The 19514-nt window shown below is 38.4% G+C and overlaps 1 protein-coding gene across 3 annotated transcripts in view; it reads left to right on the forward strand.

The window, feature by feature from the left end:
• DIAPH2 (diaphanous related formin 2) overlaps positions 1–19514 on the forward strand; it is a 902023-nt gene that overhangs the window by 698696 nt on the left and 183813 nt on the right. For all 3 annotated transcript variants that reach the window (XM_037060830.1, XM_037060831.1, XM_037060832.1), the window contains one exon: positions 11581–11676. In XM_037060830.1, the coding sequence (XP_036916725.1) occupies positions 11581–11676 (96 nt within the window). The remainder of the gene's footprint in view (positions 1–11580; positions 11677–19514) is intronic.

Here is a 19514-nt window from a genome sequence, read left to right on the forward strand (position 1 = left end):
TCAAAGCACAGAGGATAAATTGTTTACAAATAGCAGAAGGGAAAATAAAAACAGATACTAAGAGTAGGTGCACTTGGGTGGAGTGCATGGGAGAATGGACACTAAAATACAAAAATAATGACACAGTGAATTCCCATGCCTATTGTTATAGCTGGAGGGTAAGAGTCAGTGGGGTTTTGGTTCTTCGTGACACCGCCCATACAGCCCATATAGCTGCTGAGGCCTGGTTTCTATTCCTTCTTACTTCTGCATTCACCCTTACATTAAACTCCCAGGTTTGTTCCTTGCAAACTGTGTAACATGTTTATCAAGAGGGTTCTAACAGTAGCCAGTTAACAGACGTTCCTTCTTTTCCTTTTCCTTCCTCAGTGCCCCACCCTACTGGGGTATCTAATACCTCAATGAGACAAGGGGGAGGAGAAGTGAGTGAGGGTTAAACTACAATAAAAACATTATGGAATCTTCCCATGATGGCAGTAAGGAACATGAAAGGCGTATTTGACATTGCATGCCTGAGAGCAATGATGAAGAAAATGCAAAACTATTTTATGTTTATATCTTTACTGAGTTGAGACCACTCAATTGACTAGTTGGTTGAACATGCCTGTTTTCAGATTGCTTTTGCTTTAAAAAAAAAAAGGAAAGTGTAAATATCTACCCCTTCTTTACCCAGAAAGAAGAAGCAAAGGAATGTGAATAGAGGAGTAATTGGCACAGACAATGGCAGGGAGTTGACTGTGGGGGTGGGGTGGGGGAATGGCATTGGGTGAATGATAGGGAAAAAGGCAGGACAACAGTAACTGAAAAACAATAAATAAAAAAGTGTAAATATCATCATGTTTTTAAAAGATATGCTTCTAAATGTGAGAGGAATAGCTGTAATGAGGATACATAAGTTTGTAGCAGTGTGCCTTTTATGGGCATTGAAAAACTAAGGGGGTCACACACCTATGCATGCACACACATACAAGAACTTCTGTACTTTACAAAAATAGATGAGCAACAGTTAAGTTTCTGAACAAAAAGTGGAGTTAAGTTGTTATGGCCTATCTGCAGTTGTGTAGGAACTTGGCTGGAGAGTCAAGCTACTGTAGAATCTGGTGAACAAAGGAAGAGAAACACTGTGATTGAGTCAAAAGTTGGGCTAGCAACTGATGAATTTCCACTTGTTTCCTGCACTCCAAGCATCAGCTGATAAGGAGTACCAGTTGTACAATTTACAACATTTTTTAGACTTGGTGTTGGCCTGCCATTTTTTTTCGTGCTGTGTGATATTTATTAAAGCCGCCTGACTTGACTCTCATGAGGGCCGTTCTTGAAAAGCTACCTCCATTCCCACACTTACCTCAGTGCTGGGCACTGACGAAGATACAAGGATACATTTGACCTCATAATGGTGCTTCTGTGATGTGTGCACCAGCCTGCAGTGCCCATAGCGTTATGGATGAGATACGAGACAAATTCACGTAGACTACTGAGTCCTGTGGAGGAAAAGGGATGGCACGGCTACTCCCTCAAGGGAGGAGCGCCTCGGCGCGGCCTGGCCACTGTCTCAAGGGGAGAGTGCGCTGACCCTTGCCTGGACAGGTTTTATTGGGTTCAATTAGAACAGGAATACAGGTAAAGTTCATCAATTATTGTCAGGCAGTAAGGATCAAACAATAGATAACATATAAAACACTACAAGGGCCTATTCTGAGTCAGGCAGGGTCTGTTATCTAAAGGGCTATAAAACTTTGGGAAACAAACTCATTTCCTGCTCAGACCTTTATCATTTGATTGAGAGCATTCTTAACAAAGCAGGTTTCACAGCTTTTTATATATTCTTTCTTAGGCCTGATCACCTGGGGGAACCTACCCTTTCCAGCACAGGGCTGCACTGCCCTCTGTCATTGTTTCAGGTTTAAGTCAGGCAGGGAAGTAAGGCAGCCCAAAGATTAGGAGACTTCTCACAGACAGAATGAGGACTCAGGTTTTGTCAAAGCTGAGGGATGAGGGTCCATCACCCCCTTTTGCTATAGCCCCCCAAGTCCTTCCCTGCGGCCTCCATGTGATCATGCCTGTCTTAGGTCATTCCCTACTTGGGGCATCTTACCCGTCATTGGCTAACTGATCAACCATTGGAGGCCAGTTATGGAAAAAAGGAGCAGAAGTGGGGCTCCTGCCAGGGAGATAAGCCTCGTCTCCTTAGTGGCTTAGGGTCCAAAGGTCACTCACTCAGCCTTAGCCATGGGAGGATTACAGCTCCTGAAACCAGGCAGGGCAGTTCCCGACACTTCTGTCTTCCACTAGAGGATATCTGTATTTCTTATGAAGATGGTTAGGCTATAATATATGCTATTATATTCTGGCATGGAGGTGCAGTTGAAGTTCATAGGTGAGGAGCTAGGTCTTCTATAAAACTGTTCAATTTATTCCATGTCTGTCAGAAGCTGCTTCTCATACAAGAAATCAAAACTTGGAAAGTAGGTCTCCCACTGGCCTTTGAAGAATCTATTTTTTACTTTTTGTAACTGTTCTTTTGGGACTGGACTTCAAGAACCCCTAAAATGTAAATCCAGATAGAAGTGTAGGTATAATTATTGCTTCGTCATTCTGTTTCATTCTTGGCTTTGGCCCTCTAAATGGAAGCGTATCCATTTGAAGTAGGGTTACCTTCAAATGGTAACCCCGCTCCTGTTCTTTCCCACCTTGCCCCACTGTGATTCCTTGCTTTACTGATAAGGGAGTTGCCTGGGTCCTTCAGTACCTCGGAGGCAGATTGCAGGCTCCACGAGTGTCTGTACCTAGCATGACACTGATGTTAATATCTACTCCAGAGCAGGGCTCAGCAAATGTTTTCTATAAAGGATCAGACAGTAAAGGGACAGAAAATGTTTTCTGTAAAGCGACAGACATTTTAGGCCTCATAGGTCAAAAGGTCTCTGTCACAGCTACTCAACTCAGCTGATAGAGCATGAAAGCAGCCATAGATGATATGTAATGAATTGAGCATGACTATGTTCTAGTCAAACCAGGTCTTTGGTAAAGGAGCTGAATTTATTCCATGGACAGAAATTTGAATTTGGTGAACATTTTATGTAGCACAAAGTACTCTTTTAAAATTTTAGAAACCATCAAAAATGTGAGAACCATTCTTAGCATGTAGGCTGTACAAAAACAGATGGTAGTCTGGATTTGAAAACTAGGGCTCTAGAGACATGCTCCCTAGATTCTAATGCTGGCCTCTCACCTCCCAACTATGTGACCTTGCAAGAGTCACTTCACCTAAATATACCTCAGTTTCTTTACCTGGAAAACAAGTTGGTGTGAGGATTCTCTTCGGACAGGGCCTGGCATATATATTACAGTCCCAAATGGAAGATATTATTAATATTCCTACCTGAAAAACACGTATCTTTTCAGACAGTAACTTAGATTTACTTTGGTAGATGGTTTTGAATTGAGTCAAATGTATTTTGTCCAAGTTTGTTTTCCTAGTTTTCCTTTCACAAGTATTCCATGCCCTTGGTAAATGATTGATTCTGATAAGACAGAATATTTCAAAGGTCTCTTTGAAATATTAATTACTTAAAATATTGAATGTGAGATGTTTCACCAGAGGCATCAAGTGTGGTTTTCTGGTAAGTGTTAACGTTGAGGTTTATTGGCTGTTTATTTACAGAATGTATAATTTTCTTGTTGCAATCCTATAGCATGTAGGTAAACTAGAAGGAATGAATATGCATAAACATTGTTTTTTTAACTACCATTTACTATCAAGTTGTCATACAGTAGGCAAACTACCATAAAGGTGCCTCTGGCCAAAAAATATTCTTCACTGAACAAGCTCCTCTTTAAAATGCAAATACATCAAGAGAAGTTAACTCACTAATTCAGTTTCCCTGACAAACTTTTAGGTAGTACATATCATGTAGCTACTTGGGGAGATATCATCATCTCATCCTTCACCATTCATCACTTTATTGTGAACTATCCATTTATCTTGTGATGCTAATACAGTACCTATTCCAGAACAAATATACCTAAAGCATTAACTTAAAATTATTAAGGAAGAGTAGTATTCACTATGAAGTTTGTCAGGGTTATAATGACTTACTTCACTGTAGGAAAGTGTTTATTAACTGTTCTGGCAAGGAGATAACCAAATGAATGAATTCTCTGGCCACATTTCCCCACACAGTTTTAACTGTAACTGTTCTCAGATTAGTTTAGGTGTTTGGTGTGTACCACTGTGCAAGGCCTTAAACTGGGAGCACAGTGTTTTTGTTTTGTTTTACAAATTTTCAACTGCTGCATAATGTAATTGCTACTAGCTCATCCTGTAGTTTCTGGTAATTTCTTCTAACCTCCTGTGCCTTCTTTTCCCTCTTGGAAGTTTTCCTCTTTTGAACAGGAATATCTGCTTTTATTATTTCCCATAGAACTTTATGCATTCTACTTATGCACTCTTTTAATCTCTCTGGAATAATATCTTGATTTTCTTAAACACTTTCTCTGACCGTAAATAACTTCATAGACTATTTTCCTAGTTATCATATGTTGGTATTCCAAGCTTTCCAAGTCCATTTCCTTCCTTCACTTACTTCCAATTAAACTGCAAACTGGGAAAAGGGGAAGGACTCACATGAACAAGTATAAAGGACACATGGACAATAACCAAGGTGGGGGGGGGCGGAAATGGGAGAGAGGTAGGGAGCACTGGGGGGGCAGGGCTGGGAATATAAGACAGAAAACTGTACTTGAACAAAAATTAAATAAAAATTAAAATTAAAAAACCTGCAAAGTAACAAAAACCTCACATTGGTGGAAGCTTTCTAGATTCTTGTGGATTGTAACACAAGTTCCTCAGGTTCTTGTCATGTCTGTTGATATACTGCTTTGTCAAATGGTTTGATTTTGGTTTTTTTCTGACCCATTTATGTTTTATTGTTACTCTTAGATATTAAGGTCCTGTAGCACATGTTATTTTCATCATATTATGATTGCCTTTTGATTAGTGTATTACCATTTCTTGTTCCATGTTGAATTATAAGAACTATTTGTCAAGCCCTGTGCCTTTTTTATTTTTTTTAGATTCCCAGAGAAGGAATTTGATTCCTTCTTTGATGTGTGAGCAGTCTTCTAGTTTTGTGTCACCAACAAATCCATACATCTTGCAGCATGGTCTTAATCTGGACCATAATAGATAGTGTAAAACAGATTGAATCTAACACTAGCTTTTCTTGTACTCCACTTATCACTGCCTTCCTATGCTGTCAACTTCCATTTACTACTGCTCATGACCTTGCTCACTAAACCAAGTTTACTTTTTGATTTAGTCTTTCACCATTAATGACAAAAGTAACTATTCTACTTTGCTCAGCATATAGGTGGAGTAATATTTGTCACTGCAAATTAAATTGTGTCCTGTATATAATTCATTTCTGGTTCATTTATATAATTCTCACTCTGGTTCATTTTGCATACTCCTGTGAGGCTGACCCTAAATGTCACCTTTATCACATCACTGTCTTGCTGAAGATCTACCAATGGCTTTTTAGAGTCAATTGAAGCATTTTCAAACTTCTTTCTTTGATATCCAAGTCTCTCTAGAACTTTGCTCTAATCAACATATCCAATAATAACTCTTCTACCTTTCACCTCTGTTGCTCTCATGATTTATCAGACATAGCATCTATATTTAATTTCAGGGAGCCACATTCATTCAAAATGACCTCAACAAGTTTTACCTTTTTAAAATTATATGATATGAACAAGCAGGACTAATATATGGTGGTAGAAATCAGAGCAGAGATGGCCTCTGAATAGTGTGGAGAAGAGGGAACTTATTGAGGGTGATGGAAATGTTCAATATCTTGATCGTGGTCATGGTAACATGGATGTAGGCATTTATCAAAAGTCACCAAACTGTACACTTAAGATCTGTGCATTACATTATCTGTAAATTTATACACACACACACACATACACACACATACATGTGCATACATAGAGCAAGTGACTACCCAGGCTGGTGTGACTCAGTTGAAGTGTCGTCCCATAAATGAAAAGGTTGCGGGTTCAGTTCCTGGTCAGGGCACATGCCTGAGTGGTTGATTCAGTCCCCAGTTAGGGTGTGTGTGGAGGCAACTGATAAATGTTTCTCTTTCACATCCTTGTTTCTCTCCTCTCTCCTTCCTCTCTCTCTGGAACCAATAAGCATGTCCTCAGGTGAGGATTTTAAAAAAAGCCTTTAAGCTAGTGAATAAATACATGTATGCTAGGAGTCAATAAACATAAAGTGTAGTGTCTTTAACCAGTCATTATTCAGCCTTTTTAATGTAATGTTTTCAGACGGTTAAGTCCTAATTCTTCCACCAGCCTTTCCCAACTCTTTAAGTCCACAGACAATATAGTTTTATTTTTTAAAAATTACTAAATCTACATAAGTATTATCTTACATAGTAGGGTCCTTGAGAGGTTTTGCTTCTTTTGGGTCACTTTACACTGATTGGTTGATGGCAACTTATTCAACTTTGAGCAGCTGAACTCATCAAAAAAAAGCCTTAATTAAACAATGGAGAATTCAAGGAGGCCATAATAGTGAAGTGAAGCCATTATGCCCAGGTTATTAGGATCTTATGAAATGGTGTTTATAGTATCAGCTTTAGTTTAGTCATTTTTGAATAGTAATGAACTGGAGTTGGGTCTTAAGGTTCATAGGAAGGTCCAAGGCACTAAGTGTTTAAGTTGCTAGACTAATAAGGGTTATTACAATTAATAACACTTAAAAAGGAATGAGAGCTCAGAGTATTTTCAGAAACTGTGTAGAGTCAGAGATTTCACCCTCATGGCATGCTAAAAAGTCAGTCTGCCACAGTTTCAGGTGTGTTGGCAGAAGACACAAGATCCAGGGTCAGAGACAAAGAATGCATGGTACAGCGAGCACTGTAAGCTTCGTGTGCACACTGCTTTCCCTTGCCTTCCAGCTCCCACAGGGTGACAACATGCTGGGCCCAGGTAGATACTGTGCACACAGTTGGTTTGTGTTACTGCTGAGGAACCCAGGCTTTGGGAACCCAACTCTTTTATAATGGACGGAAAGCAAACCTGCCTGACATGTGCCCTAGAGGGAGATACAATGTTTTGAAAATAAACAAACCTTCCCTCTGCTCTGGAGGGAGACACTGTCTTTCAAGATTGTTTACTATAAAAACATCCTTGAAAAAGATAGTTTAGAACAAAGGCATCAATGCCTGTACTCACAAAATGTGCACGTATGTGAGAAAGCCATAGAGAATAGCCTCTAAATAAGTTTGTGCTAGCCATCCGGGAATAGGCTTGCAAAGAGGGGTAACAGAGATAATTAATTTACCTCGTGTTCATTTTATTCTGTAACATCTCCAAACTCTTCTGGGGAAATTGTCGACACAATACAGGTAAATATATTGATGCTGAACATTGAGATCAGCAAGCATTCAGCAGCCACTAATGACCAACACTGTTTGAAACATGAAATAGAAGGTACAACGCATGCTTTTCATTTTACCCAAAGATAAGTAAAGTAGCTCACACAGAGCCCACAGGGCTGCCTGCAGCCTGCCTAGCTCCTTAATGCTGTCTCTGATCTAATTTCACAATGAAAGATTAGGAAGTTATCTTGGAATCCTTACTTCTCAGATATGCCCATATATTTCCATATTAGTGGCTAAAAAGCATTAACAAGTTTCTCCTTGTTCATTCTTTCACTTAGTAAAATAGGTATTTTAAATTTTAAGAAAGTGCATTTTTCTATATAACTCAAAAAAGAAAAGTTTTTTTTCTTTTCAATGAAAAAAAAAAGCTCTTAAGAGATATTTTTCTTAAGTTTATCACATAGACCAAAACATTAAAAACACAAACAAAAAATCCCAACTAGTTGCTACTAATCATACCTAAATAAGAATGAATGTTTCTTTGAACTAAGTAAACTGTCGACTTCCCACCATTCAATCACATACCAAATTTCACGGAAATTTATTTAAAATGAAGGATAACTTCTTTCAGATGGCCATGTTGCCTTCCATATTGTTTTAGGAAGATGGAAATATAAATCAGTCCTTAAATATATTCATATAATTTCCATTCTTCAGGGTTAAACATTACATAAAAATTTCCCAGCTCCTTTGAAAGTTATCCAGAAGCAAATGAAACAGTAATGGTGGACTGAAAACAATATATATATATATATTTGTCTCCTTTAAAATAAGAGCGATTCTTATAAAGACCTGGTTTTTCCTTATTTTCTTGTCTTTTCTTTTTTCTTTATTTTTACAAAAAAACAGAACCATTTAGCATATGCCTTCTTTGGTTTTTTGGGGAGGTGGGTGGAGAAAAATCTTAGATTTCACAATGGTTTGTAGACCTCCAAAGGCCACAGTACAGAAGCAGATATGTAGTATGTTTGTAGTATTAAATTTTAATGATGGGAGATTAGGAAAAAGATCTCTAAAAAGGTTTCTTGCAGGGGACATATGATAATGAAAGAAAAAGTTCAGAAACAATAATCTAGCATAGTATTTTCATCCGTGTTGCCAGGTAACAACCACTAAATTAAGGAAAAAGAATTTTATTGAAATGGTATCCATAATGTCATTGTTATAAATTTTTAAATTTTTTCCACATTCTTGATGTAACATCATATATACATAGTATTTTGTATTCTGCTGTTTTGTATTATATATATTCATCATTCTACCTAATTTTCATACTGATTTTTTATAAGGACACATTAAATTCAGTTGTATGGTGGCTGTCTTCTGATGTACTTCTTTAACTTTAAAAATTCCTTCCATGTCTTCTTTGCAGTTTTGCTTCTCCTGATTTCCTAATGAAAATTGAGATCGTCAGGAATTGCATGTTCTGCCCCAACCTCTTTTCCTATACTATCTAAGGGTAATCTTAATTAGCTTCCAATAGTACTCAGATCTTTCTTTTTAAGATTTATTTATTTTATTTTTAGACAGAGGGGAAGGGAGGGAAAAGAGAGGGAAACATCAATGTGCGGTTGCCTTTCACGTGACCCCCACTGGGGACCTGGACTGCATCCCAGGCATGTGCCCTGACTGGGAATTGAACCAGCAACTCTTTGGTTTGCAGGCCAGCACTCAATCCACTGAGCCACACCAGCCAGGGCAGCACTTAGATTTTTTACTTCCAGCTCAGACTTTGCTCCTGGGTTCCAGACCCATGTTTCTAACTTTTTACTGGATATCTCTACTGAGATGTTCTTTAAAAAATAACCTTGAAAGAACTCATCTCATTTTCTCAAACATGTTTATTTCTGGTCATCTAGATTCCTTCACCCACCCAGCCAGGTCCTATTGAGAGTATTAATACTTTTACAATATCCATCCTGCTCATGTACTCTGCTATCGCCTTAGTCCTTTATCTCTCACTTAGATGATTATCCTATACTCCTAAACATCTCCCTGCCTTCTGTCATGCCATCTTGAGTCTTCCACCGCAGTGCTATGTGACAAGTCTTTCCGAAGTGTAAATCTGATCAAGTCACTTCCTATTGCTTATGGTTACTTGGTCAATGTAGTGGCCAAGAGCTACATAGAGCTATTGAGTGCCTGAAATATACCTCATCTGGAGTGAAATGTGCCAAAATAAAAGTGTTAGCTTTTCCACACTTAGATAAGATCAATGTAAAATATATAATTATCATACATATTGATTCAAATATTCACTTAATATATTCAAATTGATTTTGCCTATTTCTTTCTATTTTTAAAAATATCACTACTAGAAAATTTAAATCTATTTGTGTGGTTCAAATTTGTGCCATACATTGTATATTTATTGGGCAGTGCTGGCTTATAGGATAATGCCCAAACTATATCATAAAATTATGAACTCTCATCCCCTGGCCACCCTATGCCTAGTCCATCTCATCTTCTGCTACCTGCCATGCAAAAAGAGCTGGTCTTGGGGTCAAATTGATCCAAGTTCATTCCTGTGACCTTCCACATGCCGGCTGTGTGATCATCAGTAAGATGCTTAAAATCTCTAAAATTTAGTATCCCCAGATGAAGAAGCGAGAAAATACCTATTTCAATGTGTTGTTGGGCAGATTAAAAGGTACAACAAATGTGAAGTACCTACTGTATAAAATTTAAGTTTCCTACATGCATTCCAGCCTCATCAAACTGCTTTCAGTTCCTTCTTTCTTTCTTATTGTAAAGAGCAGGTGTCTGTTCAGTGCTGGGTGCATACTTAACATTCCTAAAAGTGCATGATCCCCTTTCCCTGTTCAGTCACTAGGGTTCTAACTTTCCTTTTATTTTTCCTGTTTTCACCAAATATTAGATCTGAGGACCCGTTTCCCTTTATTTTTTTAAATTCAGTATCCTGTCCTAGAGAATTCATGTTAGAGTAAATGATTGTTACATTGAGGAAATCTGAAGTCAAATGAACAGCAGAATCAAAAGAGTTTAGCTCGTTCTTGCCCCATAAGACAATGTATTATTTCTGTGATCTAATACCCTATAGTCAATTCTTTAAACAAAGTATGAATTAAATTTAACCTTGGAATAGCATCAGAAACAATTTCTTTTCCTTCATTCCTCACTTTTATTTCCCTGAATCCTCCTGCCTCTAAATGTCCTCTACCCCAGACGCACACATTTAGCTAACAAACATTAACTGTCTTGTTAGGGTCCTTTTAATCAGCTGAGTCAGTTGGGCAACCAGACCTCAGCTCACTGCTGTATCAACAGTGTAGCAGAGAGTCTCTGGCAACTGACATTTTGAGACAAATACTCTAACAGATCTTGGAAGTGTTTTTAATGGCCAAAGTTGTCAAGGGTGAAATGTTCTACATACATTTCCATTAGGAATTTCCATAAATATTTTTGGAGTACTCACCATGTATTCTTCTTCACAGTTCTTTCCCACAGGAAAAGCTTAGAAACAAAAGCTTAGCAGTTTGTATGCTAAGATGATGAGACTCTGGCTAAAGTTCATCAAATGTAAAATGTGGCCTTTAAGGTGATGTGGTCACTTTTTTAAAAAAAAACAATGTCAGCATTTCAAAATGAGAAAAGGATATGGATTAGGGAGGAATTGGATGCAAATGTGTTTCACAAATAGTGCCTTTTGAGATAATCACAGATGATAGTTGAATGCTGAAGGTATTAATACAATCAGTGTTTAACCTTGTGAAACTCAGCTCATCAAATCACACCCTGTGCATTGATTGCATTAAGCTGGGTCAGTGGTTTCTTGCTTAGGAATATCTTACAAGAATCTTAACAGGGAGGCAGCAGTAGCTGATCAACTGCTGTTTATTTGCGTACTGAGCATGTCATCAATAATACAAAAGACAAGGCCTTTAAGTTGAAAGAACAGTGGGATTGGCATGAATTTTGCTTAGTGGTGTGTAATAAGCAAAGTAGTCTGTGGTGCCAGAAACTGACAGGATCCATTATGTTAAAACAGATATATGTCTTTAATTTAGTGATATTATGTAAATCTGACAGGAGTTTCCCTTTATTTTCCTGCAGTTTAACTTTAATTGCTCCAAGATTAATTCCAATTTCTCCTTCCCTCCAGAGGGCGATGAGACTGGAGTGATGGATAATCTCCTAGAGGCCCTGCAATCAGGTGCAGCATTCCGAGACCGCAGAAAGCGGATTCCCAGGAATCCAGGTAAGACCCCTTCCAGCTCACTGGTACTGGAATGCGTGCATGTTCAAAACCAAGGACACCCTCACAACAAAAAGAAAAAAGAAAAAAAAAAACTTTCCACATGAGAATGTTTTTTAACAATTGATCTCAGTTCATGTGCAAAGTCTCAGCAAGCTTCTCCATCTACGTGATTGAAAGTTTCAACCTGGTAAACGTTTCTTCAAATAACTGAAGGCTTTGCAAAAAAAAATCAGAAACAAGGAACCCCACTGTGTTTAATACTAAATACTTTAATTGTTATTTCATGAGCATGTGGTTTGTGTGGAAATTGTGGTTTAACACCATATATATAAGTAAATCATTAAAAGTAATTGGCCCTAAGGATGTCACATTAGCTATATACAGATAAGGAAACTGAGACAATATTTCTTTTTAGAGGCCATTTTGGCTTTGCAGTTCAGTCAGTCCTTTCTCCATGTTAACAAAGAGAGCAGAGGTGCAGATAATCTAACATCCTTCAAAATCCCAAATAGTGGAACACAAATTTGTGTGTGGTTTTGATTAGTAACAAAAACACACAATGAAAGTTGATCACAGGGGCATTAGAAGCATGAAAATAACCTGTCTCACTCAACTGTAACTAGAAGGTTGTCCACGTTCTCCATTTATACTCCATTTATACCCTCACCCCATGGCTGAGGTAAACAGTAGTTCCATTCAGGATAATCCAAATAGGCTGAGCTACCATCTCCTCTAAGTGAGTTTTCATATTTTTTAGTCCATATCTTTCTTAAAGTAAAGGAAGAAATTAGGTGTGTTGATTTTAAATGCCCTCTTCATGGGCTATAAAGCTATATAGAGAAGTAAATAAAAAATGAAAATTAATAGTTAATATGTGAACTCTACTTCACTTAGAGTAATAAGATTTGCCTTGAATACCTTGCAATTCAAAACATATTCTGTATTTGTACTGGAAACTATCGTATGTCATTAGAATGGAAATGGGTGCTTCTCAAAACCATTGTACCCCAACAAACCAGTGAAAGAAATGGAGCATCGTGCAGAGCTATCCAGGAAGCTTTTGGCAATGGTGAAATTTGTGGCAGAAGACAGTATGGTTATATTCATTTTGTTTACATTTGGCTGAATCCTGACGGGTTGGTTTAGCCTGAAGGGAAGATATAATTGAGATGATGGAAATGTTTTCATTGGAGTATAAGACTGCTTTGTATATATGAAGACGTTAAAGATGGCATACAAAAAGAGTGGAACACTGGAGGAAAGAAAATTAAAATCTATATTTATCTGTTCATATTACTTTCTTAAGGTAACGCTGCATGGGAGAATGTTAGGAGCACTACTACTCTGCTGCTGTGAGGCGGCCATTCCATCGATCTTCTGTCTTTATCTGTGAAAATGTTCTACCATGTGATTAGAGGCCCCTTTCACCTCTTAAGGAAAACAGAAACCTTCACTGCTCTTTGTTGATCTATACAGAGCATTAATAGTCATGGGAAAGCAAACTGAAATGATTTTCGTATCAGTTCAGTTCTTTGTTAAGCAGCAGATAAGTAAAAGCATGTTATTTTGTACTGTAACAGAACTGCCACCATCTTTCTAGTCTTTTTATTTTAAAAATACATTTGTGCTGCTTAGACAAAACCAAAGAGGGGTAGGATCGAGGGTGGGAGGTGGGGGATGGCTGGGATGGGGCAAAGTGGTGGTGGGGAAATGGAAACAACTGTATTTAAACAAAAAGAACGTAAAAAAATACATTTGCTAAGGCCCCTGTCTTGTAGGAGACCAGTTTGTTTTGGTCTGGCAAATGTGACTCAGCTCTGTATGGAAAACCTACAGAAGCAAATGGTGGGCAGGAGCCAGACCTCCAAAGCGAGTTTTCCTGTGGGAATTAGGCCTAGAAAATGCATACAGACTGTTATGGCTTGCTCTTACCAAAACTCCATCACCCTGGTCTAGAACAACAGATGTGTATTGTCTATCTTCAAGGTAATATCCAAAGCTGGTGTGAATTTGCCCAAGGACAGAGCTAATTAGCTCATCATCATTCCCTTTTGCATGTTATTTTCATTTCCCTGATTGTACCTCAAATGTAGACAATAATATTCTATATAATAGATAATAAATCTTTCTCTGATGTAAGACCCGAGGAGAACAATAACAGCCTGTGTAAGCAAGGGTCGAGGCACTCTCCTCTTGAGGGAGTGGCCGAGGCGTCTCCACAGGATTGTTGTCGCCGCCTGTGCATTCATTCTCATTGTCGGCAGGAGGACTCTGCTGGCTGGAGTCTGCCATACTGTCTAATAGTCTCACACCTCCAGCTGACTCTAGAAAGACGACTGGGAGAGAGCTGTCATTACATGGGGTTCTGTGAGTTTGGTATGCAAGGGAATACAGTGTTGTAAACTGTGAAACACTAAGAATATATTCAGAAACTGCATAAATTTATGGTACTGACTCCAAGGAATCTAAATTGGGATCTCTTTTGATTTTTAGCTAGAGTGCCTCGATGAACACATAGGGTCAAAAATGTCAGCCTACTTAGCTTTGGCAGTCATCTGCAGTGGCAGCAGCCAGTGCAAATGTCCAGCAGTAAAAAGAAACTAGAAGGCAGGCAAGCAGTTGTCATGATTGGTAGGGCATCTCAGACATCAGTATAAGAGCCTGGCGTGAGGGAGAGGAGAAGACAGGCACAGAGTAGACAAGACTGCCCAAACCTCTCCTGAATGCTTCTTAGAAGCAACAGAACCAGGGACTTTTCCAGGTTTTCTCCTCCTTTCTGACTTTCCTAGCTAAATCATTTTTTCCTGCTGGCTGTGTGTGTGTGTGTGTGTGTGTGTGTGTGTGTTGACTTTCTTAGGCACCTGATTTGGTTTTTTTCCCAAGATTCCATTGAATTTATGTTATTACAATTTCCCTGTTCAACACTGGCATCCTTGTTGCTTTCCAACAATCTCCACTTGAACATGATGGGATAAAAGCAGTAAAAGCAAATAATTTTAAAAACGGCCTTAGGTAGTATGGCTCAGTGGATTGAGTGCTGACCTCTGAACCAAAGTGTTGCCAGTTCAATCCCCAGACAAGGTGCATGCCTGGGTTGTAGGCCAGGTCTCCAGTAGGGGGTGCTTGAGAGGCAATGATGCATTGAGGTTTCTGTCCCTCTCTTCCTCCCTCCCTTCCATTCTGTCAAAAATAAATAAATAAACAAAATCTTTTGAAAGATGGCTATTTTCTCCAAGTAAAGTAAAATAGTAGGAAATAGCCAAAAACCTGAAATCAGAATTAGCCACAAACAGCAAAGATGTACTGCTCTTCTTGCTGTCTCTGTTATCACTTACAGATGGAGGTAATAATATGTAAAACACACAGCTCTACAGTTCTGCTTCTAATTCCACAGTGTTTTCAATTCCATATTTAAATGAGGCGATAGTCTATATTCTTTATTAGAAAATAATTTCAGGGGAAAAGGGGAAGGATTCACAGGAACAAGTATAAAGGACACATGGACAACAACTAACAGGGGTGGAAATGGGAGGGAGGTGGGGAGGGCTGGGGAGGGTGGGCTGGGTTGGGAATAAAAGACAAAAGATTGTACTTGAACAATAATTAAATAAAAACAAAGGAAAAAAAGAAAATTAAAATGTTAATAAATGGTATAATCAGTTGCCTAAATTACAGGTATTCCTCACTGAGCCTATATCCCCTCCCCAAGAGTCACCCACATTAGGTAACTCAGAAGGATCTCCAAAGTATTGCCTACAGCCAGTTCAGCTGAGTGTAGTGTTTCTATTAAGGGCACTAAAAGCCATGTTACGGGAGACTATCATATCAGGAGTGATATTAAAATCATTAATACCTGGTGTAGCACAGGCCCTAAGCAGTCAGAATATACAGAGGCAATAAGTCGCCACTGTGGTTGTACTAACTCATTCTGACTGCATATCAACCCAGCTTTGCTTATGTGCAACTGAGATTAGGAAATGAGCCCTTAAACATTCACTAATTCATCGTGTATCTGTTCTGTGAAAGGTTGTGAAATAATGAAGATAAGACATCCTTAGTTATCCTTTTTATCCTTCATATAAGCCTTGTGTCTTGTAGGAAAGATAAAAACTACAGAAAGATTATAGAATGAGGCCAATGATAATAGTTATTATACAAAAGGTGTTAACATATTATGTGAGTTCAAAGGAGGGAAATATCCTAATTTATTGGATGTATCAGGAAAAACTCACAAAGAAAAATGCTTGGAAGGATGATAGTGGATTTTAGCAGTAGGAGTTTGAGGTAGGGATTGTAGGAAGCATTTTAGTCAAATGAAATGTCATCAAGAAAAATAGCGAGGTAAGAAAATACCAAGTCCTTTTGGAGAATGGCAAATAGTATAACTAATGGTTCTATAAAGTGTAAAGGTATGGAGACAATTCTACAAAAGTAGGTTGGTGCCACGTCATAGAGTACTTGAATAAGATATTGAGGTGTTAGCATATGATTCTTTAGACACTGGGGATATATTGAAGGCTTTTAAGCAGTGAAGGGGTGTGAACAAAGCTATATATTAGGATATTTCATCAATGAAGAGTGAATGATAAATGAGACTTCTACTCTCATATTCTTAGTCAAAGGAGATAATGTAGGGGAAGTAAAGTAACCAGGAGTTAAGGATGATTCTAGGGTTTTGACTGAGATGAGTTCAAAGGACAGTTGGGTTACAAGAGAAAACTATTAAGATCAGGAAAATAACTGCTGATAGAAGACAAATTCCATTTGGGTTAAGTGAACCTAAAACGGTGAGACAGCATTGAGGTCAAGATATTTAGGAAATTTTTGTAAATAGGGGTGTAGATTTCATCATATGGTTGAGTTCATGAGATTCCTGGAAATGGAAGAGATTGTGAGAGGGATTATTAAGGAAAAAAAAGAGAGATCCACAACGAGAATCTTGGAAATGCCTCCACTTAGAGGCTAAAAGTAGAACTGGTTAACAAGATAGACGAGGAAGAGTTGGGCAGGTAGGAGGAGAATGAAGATACTCTTGGTCTAGAAGCAAAGGAAGAGGAAGCTATTAAGAAAGTTGGACATATTAAACACTGACATATACTACAGTGGAATGAAAATGGATAAAGACCAATGATTTACCACATTGGAGCTTTCTAGTGACTTTTTAAGGACATCTTTTCAATATTGTGATGTAACTGGGAGCTGAATTCAGGAGTAGATAGTGAGGCTATAGGGATAGATAATATTAGGTCAACAATTGAGCAATACTGTTGAGAGCCTCCTGGGTGTCCTGTACTAGGTTAGGTACTGAGGATCCAACACCAAATAGACCCCTTACCTCAAGGAATTTACATACTGCTTGGCAAAACATGAATGTAAGCCAGTACAATTGCAACACAATCTTCTAGGTGCTGTAACAGATAGGAATTGTATGTTTGTGCAACATGAGAGTTAGAGTAACTTTCCCTACCCCCTCACCTTTGCAGAGTCCTTGCATCCCTAGAGTGTGGGCTATGCTTTGTAGAAGCTTTGTGGGTAAAAGGAACGTCTCAGTTTTTCTTAATAACCTAGTATGAATCTATCATCCATGAAATTTGCTAAATCTTTATGTACCCTCTTTGTTGTAGCCTTTGTTAGCACTTAAGATGCTATATGTTTTACAACACTTTTTGTAAAGAATTGTCCATCATTATTCCTGATTTTGTCATTATAAGATCAAAGGTAAGCTTTAGAGGGAGAAAAATGCAGAAAAAAACCTTGAAGGAGTGAAAAGCACACTTAATATAAATACACAATGATGCATCTGTTTTATTACTGAATAACTATCAATCCTTAACACTTGCTTCCCCTCGTTTAACCAACTTGACTTCTTCATTCTTTGGCCACTCTACTTGTAAGTGCATATATAAACAGGCTTCTCAGCAGGAGATAGGTATCTAACTTAGTTACTTTGGCTATGACTACATTTTGATATATAATTCTAGACATTAAAAAAAGAAGCATTATACAAAAAAGGAAACCAGGAAACATAATAAATGGAATTTCTTTTTAGAACCACACACGACAACAAAGATAACTAAATGGGAAAAACTAGAAGACATGCAGGAGACACATGATCTTAATTTTATGGATCCACAAGATAGCAGTATAAATGAGAAGGTATAAGTTACCATTAGAAAAAAAGATAAGGGACAAGAAACAATGATACTCAACATAGAATGAAAACAAACTCTAAATATTAGGGAAAATATCTTTAAGGCAAAACAAAATGTACATTTTTCTAGGCCTCTCAACCTCACATAAATAGTAAAACACAGATTTTCTTGGTTCTTGCCTCCATGTATACATCCAGTACCTGAGCTTCCTAGGACCTGAGCTGCAGCTCAGGGATCACTTATAAGGGATGTCTGAAGCATCTGTAGAAGTTCTCAGGGGGCATTTCACAAACACAGTCACTCACCACTGTTCCCCAACCTCCACCTATAATACGAGGCATTTCCACACCTGCTATTGCCTATGGCTGGCACTGTTATGCCTTCACAATTCTAGAGCTGGACAGTGGTCAGTGGCAAAGTGGGAAGAAATGACTATCTCTTCCTTTACTTTGGCATAACACCACTATACCAAGCAGAACTACCTATGTCTCAAAATCTGACAAACATGTTTAGAAAAACGGCCATCAGTTTTGTCATCCCTCTCAATTTCCATAGGATTTGACCTCACAGAGCAAAGGCCCAAAGACAAGCCAATGCAGATCCCAGGAGGTACTCAATATTATCCTCCTTGTAAAAAATATTCATGCAAGGATATGTTTATTGGAGAGGGAGGAGAGAGAGAGAGCAGTGCAAAAGGGAAAAAGCAATCAGTTCCCTCCTGAATGCACTCCGACCACAGATTGAACCTGCAACATTTTTTTCAATTTTAATTTTTGTTCAAGTACAGTTTTTTGTCTTATACTCCCATTCCAGCCCAACCCCCCTCCAGTTCTCCTCACCTCCCTCCCATTTCCACCCGCTTAGTTTATGTCCATGTGTCTTTTATACTCGTTCCTGTAAACCCTTCCCCTTTTCCCCTGTGATTCTCTCCTCTCTCCCCTCTGGTCCCTGTCAGCCTGTTCTGTATTTCAGTGTCTTTGGTTACATTTTGCTTGCTTGTTTATTTTGTTGTTCAGGTTCTTGTTAAAGGTGAGATTATATGATATTTGTCTTACAGCGCCTGGCTTATTTCACTCAGCATAATGCTTTCCAGTTCCATCCATGCTGTTGCAAAGGGTAGGAGCTCCTTCTTTCTTTCTGCTGCATAGAATTCCATTGTGTAAGTGTACCATAGTTTTCATACCATAGTTTTTTCCCATTCATTTACTGATGGGAACCTACATTGCTTCCAACATTTGGCTATTGTAAACCGTGCTGCTATGAACATTGGGATGCATAGGTACTTTGGGATTGGTCTTTTGGGATTCTTAGGATATAATCCTAGCAGTGGAATTGCCGGGTCAAAAGGCAGGTCCATTTTTAGTTTTCTGAGAAAATTCCATACTGTTTTCCATAGTGTTTGTACCAGTCTGCAATCCCACCAACAATGGATTAGGGTCCCCTTTTCTCCTCAACCTCTCCAACACTTGTTGTTTATTCCTTTGTTTATGATGGCCATTCTGACTGATGTAAAGTGGTATCTCATTGTGGTTGTCATTTGCATCTCTCTGATAGCTAGCGATATTGAGCATCTTTTCATGTGTCTCTGGATCCTCTCTATGTCCTCCTTGGAGAATTGTCTGTTCAAGTCCTTTGCCCACTTTTTAATTGGGTTGCTTGTCTTCTTAGAGTGGAGTCATGTAAATT

Source organism: Sturnira hondurensis, unplaced genomic scaffold, assembly GCF_014824575.4.
Source record: "Sturnira hondurensis isolate 20B ecotype Veracruz unplaced genomic scaffold, ASM1482457v3 Scaffold0012545, whole genome shotgun sequence".
In the NCBI taxonomy this organism is placed as follows: Eukaryota; Metazoa; Chordata; class Mammalia; order Chiroptera; family Phyllostomidae; genus Sturnira; species Sturnira hondurensis.